Source organism: Panulirus ornatus, chromosome 3 (assembly GCF_036320965.1).
Source record: "Panulirus ornatus isolate Po-2019 chromosome 3, ASM3632096v1, whole genome shotgun sequence".
Lineage (NCBI taxonomy): Eukaryota > Metazoa > Arthropoda > Malacostraca > Decapoda > Palinuridae > Panulirus > Panulirus ornatus.
The window spans coordinates 11,741,814-11,756,195 of NC_092226.1; the positions used below are offsets into that span (position 1 = coordinate 11,741,814).

Sequence of the window (14,382 nt, forward strand, 5' to 3'; positions counted from 1 at the left end):
ACAGTGGTCTGCATAATTTAGTATATGGACATAACCATGAGGGAAATGAAACATGATAAGTACCTGAGAGCATTTTCGTGTAATGATCAAATGGTCACGGAAGATACAAGAATGAGACAGAAGACGCAAAATAGTCAAATAATATACAGAAAGAGGCGTAACTAAGATGCCATTGGTAAACAAGCATTACTGGATGGTGGTGTTTGGGTCTGACATCATGTGTATCATAAAATTCTTTTTATGTGGACAGGAAAGGGAACTGCTTCAAAATTTTGCCTACAATACAGCTATCCAGTTTGTATGGAATTTTACTAATATTTTTACAATTCTTTGTGTATTTAATAATAGAAGATTCAATGATATTTCTCGTGGTTATGGAGTTACAGTTAATAACTGAATTAGCATTACTCCAGTCAATACAGTCATCATAACTTTTAACATTATTAAACAAAGCATTTGATTCTAATACTGTACTTATACTATATCTATGATGCTTATTTTTTTTTATTATACTTTGTCGCTGTCTCCCGTGTTTGCGAGGTAGCGCAAGGAAACAGACGAAAGAAATGGCCCAACCCCCCCCATCCCATAAAGATATTTACTAGTCTGCTCATTGAGTTGAATAGTTATGGAGACTCTATTGGCATGGCCAACCCCTTGAGGGAGTTACAGTTAGGGACAAGCACCAGAGATAGAGATAATAGAACAGACATATACACAGGTATATGAATGTGAGTGGGAGAAATGGTCAACAAGCATTACTGGATTACCTAGTAATTGATAAGCATGTCAAAGAGAGACTTCTGGAAGTAAATGTGCTGAAAGGGGGCAGCTGGCAGAAACCTGACCAGTTTCCTGTGGAGAAGGTGAAGATTTGCAGAGGTTTTCAAAAAAGAGGAAACAGTGTCAATGAGAAGAGAATGGTGAGGAATGGAAGGTATTCAGGGGAGCAGTGCTGGCATGTGCATGAAATGAATCAGGCATGTATAAGGTGGGAAGTACACATATTAGAAAGGGTAGTGAGTGGTGGAATGGAGATGTAAAGCTGCTAGTGAAAGAGAACAGAGAAGCGTATGAGTGGTACTTACAGGGAAGGAGTCCAAATGATTTGAGGATGTATACGAGAAAGAGACAGGAAGTCAAGAGGAACATACAAGGGTTTAAAAAGTGGGCAAATGAGAGTTATAGTGAACAAGTATCAGTAAACTTTAGGGAGAATAAAATGTTTAGAAAAGAGGTAAATAATGTAAAAACAAAAGAACAAAAGGGGAAGAGATATCGGGTAGTGATGAAGTGAGGAGGAGGTGTAGTGAATGTTTTGAAGGACCGTTGAAAGTGCTTGATTACTGAGGGGCAGATGGAGAGTATTTGGGTTGGAGTGGCATTTGAAGTGGAATAATCATGGAGAGTGGTTTGGTGAAGAGATAAAAGGTGGTGAAAGCCTTATGTAATATGAATTGTGACATGGCGAATGAAAAGGGTTGTACTGCTGTTAAATTTTTTAAGAAATAGGGTGACTATGTTGTTGATTGCTTGATAAGGATTTTCAGTGTTTGTATGGGTCATGGTGAGGTGCCTGAGGATCGGTGGAGTCTAGGTATAGTGCCATTCTATAAGGCATGGGGAATAAAGGTGTGTTCAAGCTACAGAGATATAAATTTGTAGAGTATACTTGGTAAATTGTATGGGAGGGTAGTGATTGAGAGGGTGAAAGCATATACATCAGACAGGGGAGGAATAGTGTGGTTTCAGAAGTGGTAAAGGATGAGTGGATCAGGTATATGCTCTAAGGAAAGTGTGTGAGAAACACTTTGAGAATCATAGGCATTTGTTTAGCATTCATGGGCTTGGAGAAAGCATATGATGAGGTTGAAGCAGACGCCTTCTGGAAGGAAAGCTGCTGGAAGCAGTGAAAAAGTTTTTATCAAGGGTGTAAGGCATATGCATGAGTAGGAAGAGAGGAGAGCACATGGTGCCAAGAGATGGTTTGTCTGCAGCAGGGGGTATGTGATGTCACCAAGGTTGTTCAACTTGTTTATGGATCAGGTTGTGAGGACGGTAAATGTAGGTCTTGCTGACAGGGGCAAGTAAGCTGACTGTGGGGGATGAGAAACTCTAGGAAGTGAATCAGATGTTGTTTGCTGATGATACAGCATAGGTAGCAGATTCAAGTGAGAAACTGCAAAATTGGTAACTAAGTTTAGAAAAATGCATAAAAGGAGGAAGTCAAGAGTAAATGTGAATAAAAGAAAGGTTATTAGGTTTAGCATTACTGAAGGACAGATTAGTTAGGGTGTGAATTTGAATGGAGAAAACTTGGAGAAAATGAAGTGTTTCAGATACCTATGTCATAGGGTGGGTAAGGGGTGAAGGTTCTAAGAGTTCTAAAGAATGTGTAGAAAGAGAGAACATTATCTGGGAGGGCAAAAATGGGTATGTTTGTAGGAATAGTAGTCCCAACAAGAAGCATTCTCTAGCTATCATGAGTATTGCACCAAAACACAGCTCCCTATCTACAACCAGGCCCCACAGACCTTTCCATGGTTTACTCCAGCCAATGAATAATGTGCCCTGATGCAGTCCACAGACAGCCTGTCGAGCCCTGTATACCACATTGTTTTAACTCACTCTATCCCGAGCACACCTTACACATTCCTGCATGTCTCGGCCCTGATCACTCAAAATCTTTTTCACACCATCCTTCCACCTCCTATTTGGTATACCCCTTCTCTGTATTACCTCCACTTCTGACATGTATATCCTCTTTGTTTAGCACACCCTCTTCAGCTCTCTCAACAATACTTTTTTTTCACCAAACCTTTCTCTTATCCTTTTACAACTTTCCATATCCACACACAGTGACTTTCATTGGCAGTACATATTTCTAATGGAAAATTCAGTTACTATGTGAATACCAAAAAAATAAACGAGTAAATATTTAGCGATTTTTTCTGCCACAAATAACCAAATGTATTTATATGATAACTCAATACTGCATTCATCTACATCCTTCAATTCTGCTCCTTCTCTTCCTATACCTGCATCTTGTCTCATCACAACCTCCTCAATAAACTCAGACTTGGACAGGATACATCAGTAGGATAGATAAAATCTGGTTAAGTTAATGCCTCCAAGACCCAGTTTCTACCCATTTCTCGATCGAAAATTCCTCACAACTTTCTTTTCTCCACTGATGGTTCTGCAATTCTACCTCAACTCAATGAACATACTTAGTATTACTGTAACATGCACCCTTTCTTGGAAACTCCACATTACGGAAACATCTAAGCCTACATGAAACTGGGATTCTTGTTTAGATGTCAAAATTTCTCTTCTTCTGAACAAATGTCTATACAAAGGACTAATCATCCTTGTATGGAGTACTGCTCCCACATCTCAGGTGGTTCAAGCTCTGCATCCTTACTTGACAGAGTCGAGTTGAAAGTGGTTTGACTTATAAACTCTCAAACGCTTACTTCAAAACTTGACCTGCTTGCACTACACTGCAATGTTGATTCACTTTCTCTCTTCTATAAGTATTACTTTGGTTTCTACTCCAAGAGCTGGCTGCTTGTGTGCCCCTACCACTAGTTGGACCAAACAATACTTGGGAGCTTCTGTATCACATGATACTATGTGGCCACTAACAACTCAAGAGTGGGCCATTTTGATAACTGTTTCTTTCCCTACTCCTCAAAGCTTTCAAACTCTCTACTCTCTCATTCTTTCCCAATAAGTATGACCTGGTACATTTCAATAGACAGGTTTTTCATTTTCATACTCTCTAAACTTCAATTCAGGCCCAGTCTTGATGTAGATTTCTGTCCGTGAGTGGAGACTTTGCCATAAAAGAAAGAAAAAAGTTAATTAAATAATCAGACATCATTTATCCTAATGGGCAACGCAAGAAGCTACAGGCTTAATTTGCATGTTAAAAGCACAAGTAGCTACACTACATGTTACAGGAAAAAAAATGTGACTCAGAAATTCCTTACGTGGTTGGGACATGCTTGCTCTGAGATCTTTCTTGTGTCCTCGAAGGCTCTTGTTGACAAGTTTCCAACAGGCAATTCTTTTAGAAGGATTGAGGCGGACATATAAACATTTCTTGTCTGAAAAAAAAGAAAAAATTATCAACCATCACAATACATGATGCTTTAACCTGAAGTTACTATAAGGACAATAAATTCATTAAAAAAATCAACATTTGGATTTCTATTCTCTGATAATGTCAATCTTTTTCATCATCAATTGCCCCATTCCCATATCCAAGGCGATGTATCAAATGGATAAAATTACTAAATTTTTCCCAACACATCTCTGACCCATTTAACAGGAAACATGAATTTCTAGGCTAATACATGTTTCTTATCATTTGCTTTGCATACTTACTTGTTAAGTGAATTTAAATTTTACATTCACATCTCTTCCAGACACACAATGCCTTCAATGCATCTGACCCCAATCCATTTCTTCTGCATTCCATCTTAAACACCCTGGTAAACTCGTCTTAATTCATTTATCCAATCCTTTTGCAGTCTATCTGTTTTATTTGTACTTTTAAATCATCCTAAAATCTATCCTCATGATCAACCTATCGTTTGTCATACACTGTAAATGGCCACAGCATCTTGAAAGACTTTACCCATGCACCTTCCTACCGATTTCTTCACACCACCCATCCTTTAATGTTAATTTTCATTCTCTAAGTCCATCTATGCTATGTAAGCTATCCATCTCAAAAGCTCTCATCTTCTACCTATTCTGACCTACATTAACTTGGGTTTCACATCCATATATCAAATGAGACAAGTACTCCTACATGTACGCTTCTAACAAACTTCACACTTTATTTTTAACCTCTTCCTTGGATCCCTTTAGGTGAATAAAAAAATTTTCTACCTAAAAAATTAAACCCTAAACTTCAGCTTTCCACTGCCATCTTTAGTACTCTTCACCCCAGAATACCAATATCATTCCACTAAACTACTTCCAACTTTCCCAGTCCAAACTGTTATTGCACTACACCATTAAAACTCTTTCAAAATCAAGACATAATTTTATTCAATTTTACCATCCTCCTCCTTCTTTTATCACCAAAGTAATCTATAGGTACACTACCGAATTTCCGACAACTGATAATTCGGCACCTCATTTAGCCCGGACAAAATTACGTGAGGGAACTTGAAATTACCACGGCCACCAGGTTAGTTTACTGGGCAGCCACAGATGGTGTTGTGTGTAGGGCGCACTTATTTATATTCTTTACACTGCAATTGTTGGTGGTGATTCTGTGAGATTCTTAGCTTATGTTGCTTAAATTTAACTCTAGCTATGGCTTCTAAGACATGTAAAAGTGTCAGTCATGGTGTCACTAGTAAACACCAGGCCATATCGATCCAAGATAAGTAAACTGTTGAAAAAAATGTACCATAGTGTTTCGGTGCATAAGCTGTGTGACATCAACAGTACTGGTTCATCAACTGTTAATGACATAAAGAAGTAAAGGGAGAATTATTGAAATTCTATGCGACAGCAATTCCAAGAAGCAAATGACGATTAGAAAAACTATGAAAGATGGTAAAAGTACTGAACATGATCAAGTGATGATGGAATGGTTTTGACAGCGTTGGAGTGATGGAGTAGCATGATAATGGACCAGGCTAAGTTGTTCCATAAAGAACTTAAATTACAACATGAGCATGACTATAATGAAGGATGGCTTCAAAGATTCAAGAAGCATCATGGAATTTCCATGAATAAAGTGCAGGTGAAAAGTGGTCTGCAAACCACAAAGGAGCTGCTAAGTATGTGGACGAATTTACAAAACTTGTAGCTGACAAGCACCTCAAACAAAACTGCTTTATTCTGGTGACGCACACCTAGAAAAACACTAACAATAGAAGACGAAGAAGACCCCACAGGGTTCAAACAATCTAAGGACAGACTTACCATCTTAGGGTGCTCAGACATTTAATATTTGTTTAATTTAAATTTCTAGCATACAATTAGTGGGTAAGAGGTGTGTTGATGAATTATTATTACATGACCACGTTTGGTCCAGCAAAATGGCAAAGTTTTGGAACCAAGAGTGCCAGAAAATCAGTGGTGTACCTGTACTAATCTTTGCATCTCCTAAATCCAGCATTGTTCATATGCAGCCCATATAGTGACTTCCATTTTGTTTCACCATGGATTTGCAGTCTATCTCACCCTTATGCAATGCCACATCCAGAAAAATTTGAATCAGCTATGGCAATGTCAAAAACTTTAACACTCACATTTATTGTAAACCACAACTATACCAATGCTTACTCTCACACATGCATTATATGAGTGAGAGAACTTCCAAGTGAGCTTTCCCATTAGCTTATCATATTCTTTTTTATTATCATTCTTTGACGTTCTCTCCCACATTAGCGAGGTAGTGCAAGGAACAGATGAAAGAATGGCCCAACCCACCCACACACATTTTTTTTTTCTTTTTTTGCTTCGTCGCTGTCTCCCGCGTTTGCGAGGTAGCGCAAGGAAACAGACGAAAGAAATGGCCCAACCCACCCCCATACACATGTATATACATACGTCCACACACGCAAATATACATACCTACACAGCTTTCCATGGTTTACCCCAGACGCTTCACATGCCTTGATTCAATCCACTGACAGCACGTCAACCCCGGTATACCACATCGCTCCAATTCACTCTATTCCTTGCCCTCCTTTCACCCTCGTGCATGTTCAGGCCCCGATCACACAAAATCTTTTTCACTCCATCTTTCCACCTCCAATTTGGTCTCCCTCTTCTCCTCGTTCCCTCCACCTCCGACACATATATCCTCTTGGTCAATCTTTCCTCACTCATTCTCTCCATGTGCCCAAACCATTTCAAAACACCCTCTTCTGCTCTCTCAACCACACTCTTTTTATTTCCACACATCTCTCTTACCCTTGTGTTACTTACTCGATCAAACCACCTCACACCACACATTGTCCTCAATCATCTCATTTCCAGCACATCCATCCTCCTGCGCACAACTCTATCCATAGCCCACGCCTCGCAACCATACAACATTGTTGGAACCACTATTCCTTCAAACATACCCATTTTTGCTTTCCGAGATAATGTTCTCGACTTCCACACATTCTTCAAGGCTCCCAGAATTTTCGCCCCCTCCCCCACCCTATGATCCACTTCTGCTTCCATGGTTCCATCCGTTGCCAGATCCACTCCCAGATATCTAAAACACTTTACTTCCTCCAGTTTTTCTCCATTCAAACTCACCTCCCAATTGACTTGACCCTCAACCCTACTGTACCTAATAACCTTGCTCTTATTCACATTTACTCTTAACTTTCTTCTTTCACACACTTTACCAAACTCAGTCACCAGCTTCTGCAGTTTCTCACATGAATCAGCCACCAGCGCTGTATCATCAGCGAACAACAAGTGACTCACTTCCTCAAGCTCTCTCATCCCAACAGACTTCATACTTGCCCCTCTTTCCAAAACTCTTGCATTCACCTCCCTAACAACCCCATCCATAAACAAATTAAACAACCATGGAGACATCACACACCCCTGCCGCAAACCTACATTCACTGAGAATCAATCACTTTCCTCTCTTCCTACAACGTACACATGCCTTACATCCTCGATAAAAACTTTTCACTGCTTCTAACAACTTGCCTCCCACACCATATATTCTTAATACCTTCCACAGAGCATCTCTATCAACTCTATCATATGCCTTCTCCAGATCCATAAATGCTACATACAAATCCATTTGCTTTTCTAAGTATTTCTCACATACATTCTCCAAAGCAAACACCTGATCCACACATCCTCTACCACTTCTGAAACCACACTGCTCTTCCCCAATCTGATGCTCTGTACATGCCTTCACCCTCTCAATCAATACCCTCCCATATAATTTACCAGGAATACTCAACAAACTTATACCTCTGTAATTTGAGCACTCACTCTTATCCCCTTTGCCTTTGTACAATGGCACTATGCACGCATTCCGCCAATCCTCAGGCACCTCACCATGAGTCATACATACATTAAATAACCTTACCAACCAGTCAACAATACAGTCACCCCCTTTTTTAATAAATTCCACTGCAATACCATCCAAACCTGCTGCCTTGCCGGCTTTCATCTTCCGCAAAGCTTTTACTACCTCTTCTCTGTTTACCAAATCATTTTCCCTAACCCTCTCACTTTGCACACCACCTCGACCAAAACACCCTATATCTGCCACTCTATCATCAAACCATTCAACAAACCTTCAAAATACTCACTCCATCTCCTTCTCACATCACCACTACTTGTTATCACCTCCCCATTTGCACCCTTCACTGAAGTTCCCATTTGCTCCCTTGTCTTACGTACTTTATTTACCTCCTTCCAGAACATCTTTTTATTCTCCCTAAAATTTAATGATACTCTCTCACCCCAACTCTCATTTGCCCTTTTTTTCACCTCTTGCACCTTTCTCTTGACCTCCTGTATATGTATATACATAAACACCCACACATGCACATATACATACCTATACATTTCAACGTATACATACATACACATACGCAGACATATACATATATACACATGTACATATTCATATATGCTGCCTATATCCATTCCCACCGCCACACATGAAATGATATCCCCCTCCCCCTGCGTGCATGCAAGGTAACGCTAGGAAAAAACAACAAAGGCCACATTCGTTCACACTCAGTCTCTAGTTGTCATGTGTAATGCACCAAAACCACAGCTCCCTTTCCACATCCAGGCCCCACAAAACTTTCCACAGTTTACCCCAGACGCTTCACATGCCCTGGTTGAATCCATTGACAGCATGTCGACCCCGGTATACCACATTGTTCCAATTAACTCTATTCCTTCAACGCCTTTCACCCTCCTGTATGTTCAGGCCCCGATTGCTCAGTATCTCTTTCACTCCATCCTTCCACCTCCAATTTGGTCTCCCACTTCTCCTTGTTCCCTCCACCTCTGACACATATATCCTCTTTGTCAATCTCTCCTCACTCATTCTCTCCATGTAACCAAACCACTTCAATACACCCTCATCTGCTCTCTCAACCAAACTCTTTTCATTACCACACCTCTCTCTTATCCTTTCATTACTTACTCAATCAAACCACCTCACACCACATACTGTCCTCAAACATCTCATTTCCAACACATCCACCCTCCTCTGCACAACCCTATCTCTCGTCCATCACAACCACAACAGTGTTGGAACCCCTCCCTATTCCTTCAAATTTACCCATTTTTGCTTTCCGAGATAATGTTCTCGACTTCCACACATTCTTCAAGGCTCCCAGAATTTTCGCCCCCTCCCCCACCCTATGATCCACTTCTGCTTCCATGGTTCCATCCGTTGCCAGATCCACTCCCAGATATCTAAAACACTTTACTTCCTCCAGTTTTTCTCCATTCAAACTCACCTCCCAATTGACTTGACCCTCAACCCTACTGTACCTAATAACCTTGCTCTTATTCACATTTACTCTTAACTTTCTTCTTTCACACACTTTACCAAACTCAGTCACCAGCTTCTGCAGTTTCTCACATGAATCAGCCACCAGCGCTGTATCATCAGCGAACAACAAGTGACTCACTTCCCAAGCTCTCTCATCCCCAACAGACTTCATACTTGCCCCTCTTTCCAAAACTCTTGCATTCACCTCCCTAACAACCCCATCCATAAACAAATTAAACAACCATGGAGACATCACACACCCCTGCCGCAAACCTACATTCACTGAGAATCAATCACTTTCCTCTCTTCCTACACGTACACATGCCTTACATCCTCGATAAAAACTTTTCACTGCTTCTAACAACTTGCCTCCCACACCATATATTCTTAATACCTTCCACAGAGCATCTCTATCAACTCTATCATATGCCTTCTCCAGATCCATAAATGCTACATACAAATCCATTTGCTTTTCTAAGTATTTCTCACATACATTCTCCAAAGCAAACACCTGATCCACACATCCTCTACCACTTCTGAAACCACACTGCTCTTCCCCAATCTGATGCTCTGTACATGCCTTCACCCTCTCAATCAATACCCTCCCATATAATTTACCAGGAATACTCAACAAACTTATACCTCTGTAATTTGAGCACTCACTCTTATCCCCTTTGCCTTTGTACAATGGCACTATGCACGCATTCCGCCAATCCTCAGGCACCTCACCATGAGTCATACATACATTAAATAACCTTACCAACCAGTCAACAATACAGTCACCCCCTTTTTTAATAAATTCCACTGCAATACCATCCAAACCTGCTGCCTTGCCGGCTTTCATCTTCCGCAAAGCTTTTACTACCTCTTCTCTGTTTACCAAATCATTTTCCCTAACCCTCTCACTTTGCACACCACCTCGACCAAAACACCCTATATCTGCCACTCTATCATCAAACACATTCAACAAACCTTCAAAATACTCACTCCATCTCCTTCTCACATCACCACTACTTGTTATCACCTCCCCATTTGCGCCCTTCACTGAAGTTCCCATTTGCTCCCTTGTCTTACGCACTTTATTTACCTCCTTCCAGAACATCTTTTTATTCTCCCTAAAATTTAATGATACTCTCTCACCCCAACTCTCATTTGCCCTTTTTTTCACCTCTTGCACCTTTCTCTTGACCTCCTGTATATGTATATACATAAACACCCACACATGCACATATACATACCTATACATTTCAACGTATACATACATACACATACGCAGACATATACATATATACACATGTACATATTCATATATGCTGCCTATATCCATTCCCACCGCCACACATGAAATGATATCCCCCTCCCCCTGCGTGCATGCAAGGTAACGCTAGGAAAAAACAACAAAGGCCACATTCGTTCACACTCAGTCTCTAGTTGTCATGTGTAATGCACCAAAACCACAGCTCCCTTTCCACATCCAGGCCCCACAAAACTTTCCACAGTTTACCCCAGACGCTTCACATGCCCTGGTTGAATCCATTGACAGCATGTCGACCCCGGTATACCACATTGTTCCAATTAACTCTATTCCTTCAACGCCTTTCACCCTCCTGTATGTTCAGGCCCCGATTGCTCAGTATCTCTTTCACTCCATCCTTCCACCTCCAATTTGGTCTCCCACTTCTCCTTGTTCCCTCCACCTCTGACACATATATCCTCTTTGTCAATCTCTCCTCACTCATTCTCTCCATGTAACCAAACCACTTCAATACACCCTCATCTGCTCTCTCAACCAAACTCTTTTCATTACCACACCTCTCTCTTATCCTTTCATTACTTACTCAATCAAACCACCTCACACCACATACTGTCCTCAAACATCTCATTTCCAACACATCCACCCTCCTCTGCACAACCCTATCTCTCGTCCATCACAACCACAACAGTGTTGGAACCCCTCCCTATTCCTTCAAATTTACCCATTTTTGCTCTTCAAGATAATGATAATGTTCTTGCCTTCCACACATTCTTCAACGCTCCCAGAACCTTCGCCCCCTCCCCCATCCTGTGACTCACTTACACTTCCATAGATCCATCCGCTGCTATATCCACTCCCAGACACCTAAAACCTTTCACTTTCTCCAGTTTTTCTCCATTCAACCTTACCTCCCAATTAGCTTGTCCCTCAACCCTACTGAACCTAATAACCTTGCTCTTATTTACATTCATTCTCAGCTTTCTTCTTTCACACACTTTACGAAATTCAGCCACCGACTTCTGCAGTTTCCCATCAGAATCAGCCACCAGTGCTGTATCATCAGCAAACAACAATTGACTCACATTCCAAGCCCTCTCATCCACAACAGACTGCATACTTGCCCCTCCTTCCAAAACTCTTGCATTCACCTCCCTAACAACCCCATCCATAAACAAATTAAACAGCCATGGAGACATCACACACCCCTGCCACAAACCAACATTCACTTTGAACCAATCACTTTCCTCTCTTCCTACTCATACACATGACTTACATCCTCGGTAAAAACTTTTCACTGCTTCTAGCAACTTACCTCCCACACCATATACTCTTAATACCTTCCACAGAGCATCTCTATCAACTCTATCATATGCCTTCTCCAGATCCATAAATGCTACATACAAATCCATCTGCTTTTCTAAGTATTTCTTAGATTGGTCAGGATCAGTGTGTTTTCAGAAGTGGTAGAGGATGTGTGGATCTGGTGTTTGTTTTGAAGCTTATCACATGCTTCTATAAATCCATTAAAGCATAATTTTCTTTCTCAAGAACTTTCTCTAATACCTGCCCAAATGCAAATATATTTATCCAACTTGCTCATCTGCTATGGGTTGAAAACTTGAATTAATTTGTTCAGTCAGAATCTTATGATAGATCTTTGGCAACTAAGCTTAGACTTACAACTCTGTAGTTTTTATCATCAATTTTACTCCCTTTACTTTACAATGTGGAGCAATTACTAATTCCATGCATAGGTGAAAGGAGCAGATGGGGATGTACAAACACAAAAAAAAGGGGTTACGAGGACATGGAGAGAGTATTATCAGGACTGCTGAGTGTGTTAGATGATAATGTAGATGTGGCAAGTTTGGATTGTGGAGGTATGTGAAGTGGTGAAAAGAGAAATGCTGAATATCTTTTGTACTATAGGGTGAAGCTAGGTAGCTATAGTGGATAGGAAAGCAGTTGAATCTCTCAAGAAAAGGGATGACTGTGTTGCTGACTGGTCAGCTAAGATCTTCCATGTATATATGCTTCATAGTAAGATGCCTAAGGACTAATAGAATTTCTGCATAGTGTCGTAAAAGCAGGTGGACAAAAGTGAAAGTTTGCAATACAGACATAAGGGAGAAAGAATACTTCCCACGCATTCCTCACGTGTCATAGAAGGCGACTAAAGGGGACAGGAGAGGGGGGCTAGAACCCTCCCCTCCTTGTACTTTAACTTTCTAAGAGCAGAAACAGAAGGAGTCACGCGGGGAGTGCTCATCCTCCTCGAAGGCTCAGATTGGGGTGTCTAAACGTGTGTGGATGTAACCAAGATGACAAAAAAGGAGAGATAGGTAGTATGAGATATTTATTTTATTTATTTATTATACTTTGTCGCTGTCTCCCGCGTTTGCAAGGTAGCGCAAGGAAACAGACGAAAGAAATGGCCCAACCCACCCCCATACACATGTATATACATACGTCCACACACGCAAATATACATACCTACACAGCTTTCCATGGCTTACCCCAGACGCTTCACATGCCTTGATTCAATCCACTGACAGCACGTCAACCCCGGTATACCACATCGCTCCAATTCACTCTATTCCTTGCCCTCCTTTCACCCTCCTGCATGTTCAGGCCCCGATCACACAAAATCTTTTTCACTCCATCTTTCCACCTCCAATTTGGTCTCCCTCTTCTCCTTGTTCCCTCCACCTCCGACACATATATCCTCTTGGTCAATCTTTCCTCACTCATCCTCTCCATGTGCCCAAACCACTTCAAAACACCCTCTTCTGCTCTCTCAACCACGCTCTTTCTATTTCCACACATCTCTCTTACCCTTACGTTACTCACTCGATCAAACCACCTCACACCACACATTGTCCTCAAACATCTCATTTCCAGCACATCCATCCTCCTGCGCGCAACTCTATCCATAGCCCACGCCTCGCAACCATACAACATTGTTGGAACCACTATTCCTTCAAACATACCCATTTTTGCTTTCCGAGATAATGTTCTCGACTTCCACACATTCTTCAAGGCCCCCAGAATTTTCGCCCCCTCCCCCACCCTATGATCCACTTCCGCTTCCATGGTTCCATCCGCTGAGATATACATAAGTATACATATGTAAGTAGGAGAGATGGCCTGAGAGCGTTATTGGATTATGTGTTAACTGATAGGCGTGCAAAAGAGAGAATTTTGGATGTTAATGTGCTGGGAGGTGCAACTGGAGGGATGTCTGATCATTATCTTGAGGAGGCGAAGGTGAAGATTTGAAGAGGTTTTCAGAAAAGAAGAGAGAATGTTGGGGTGAAGAGTGGTGAGAGTAAGTGAGCTTGGGAAGGAGACTTGTGTGAGGAAGTACCAGGATAGACTGAGTACAGAATGGAAAAAGGTGAGAACAATGGACGTAAGGGGAGTGGGGGAGGAATCGAATGTATTTAGGGAAGCTGTGATGGTTTGCGCAAAAGATGCTTGTGGCATGAGAAGCGTGGGAGGAAGACAGATTCAAAAGGGTAGTGAGTGGTGGGATAAGAAGTAAGATTATCAGTGAAAGAGAAGAGAATCACATTTGGACGATTTTTGCAGGGAAATAATGCAAATGACTGGGATA

At 41.2% G+C, this 14,382-nt stretch overlaps 1 protein-coding gene across 1 annotated transcript in view; it reads right to left on the reverse strand.

Annotated features, from left to right (window-relative positions):
- The window catches only part of LOC139759348 (uncharacterized), an 87,895-nt gene that overhangs the window by 28,906 nt on the left and 44,607 nt on the right, over positions 1-14,382 (reverse strand). The window contains exon 6 of the mRNA XM_071681475.1: positions 3,996-4,112. Coding sequence (XP_071537576.1) covers positions 3,996-4,112 — 117 coding nt within the window. The remainder of the gene's footprint in view (positions 1-3,995; positions 4,113-14,382) is intronic.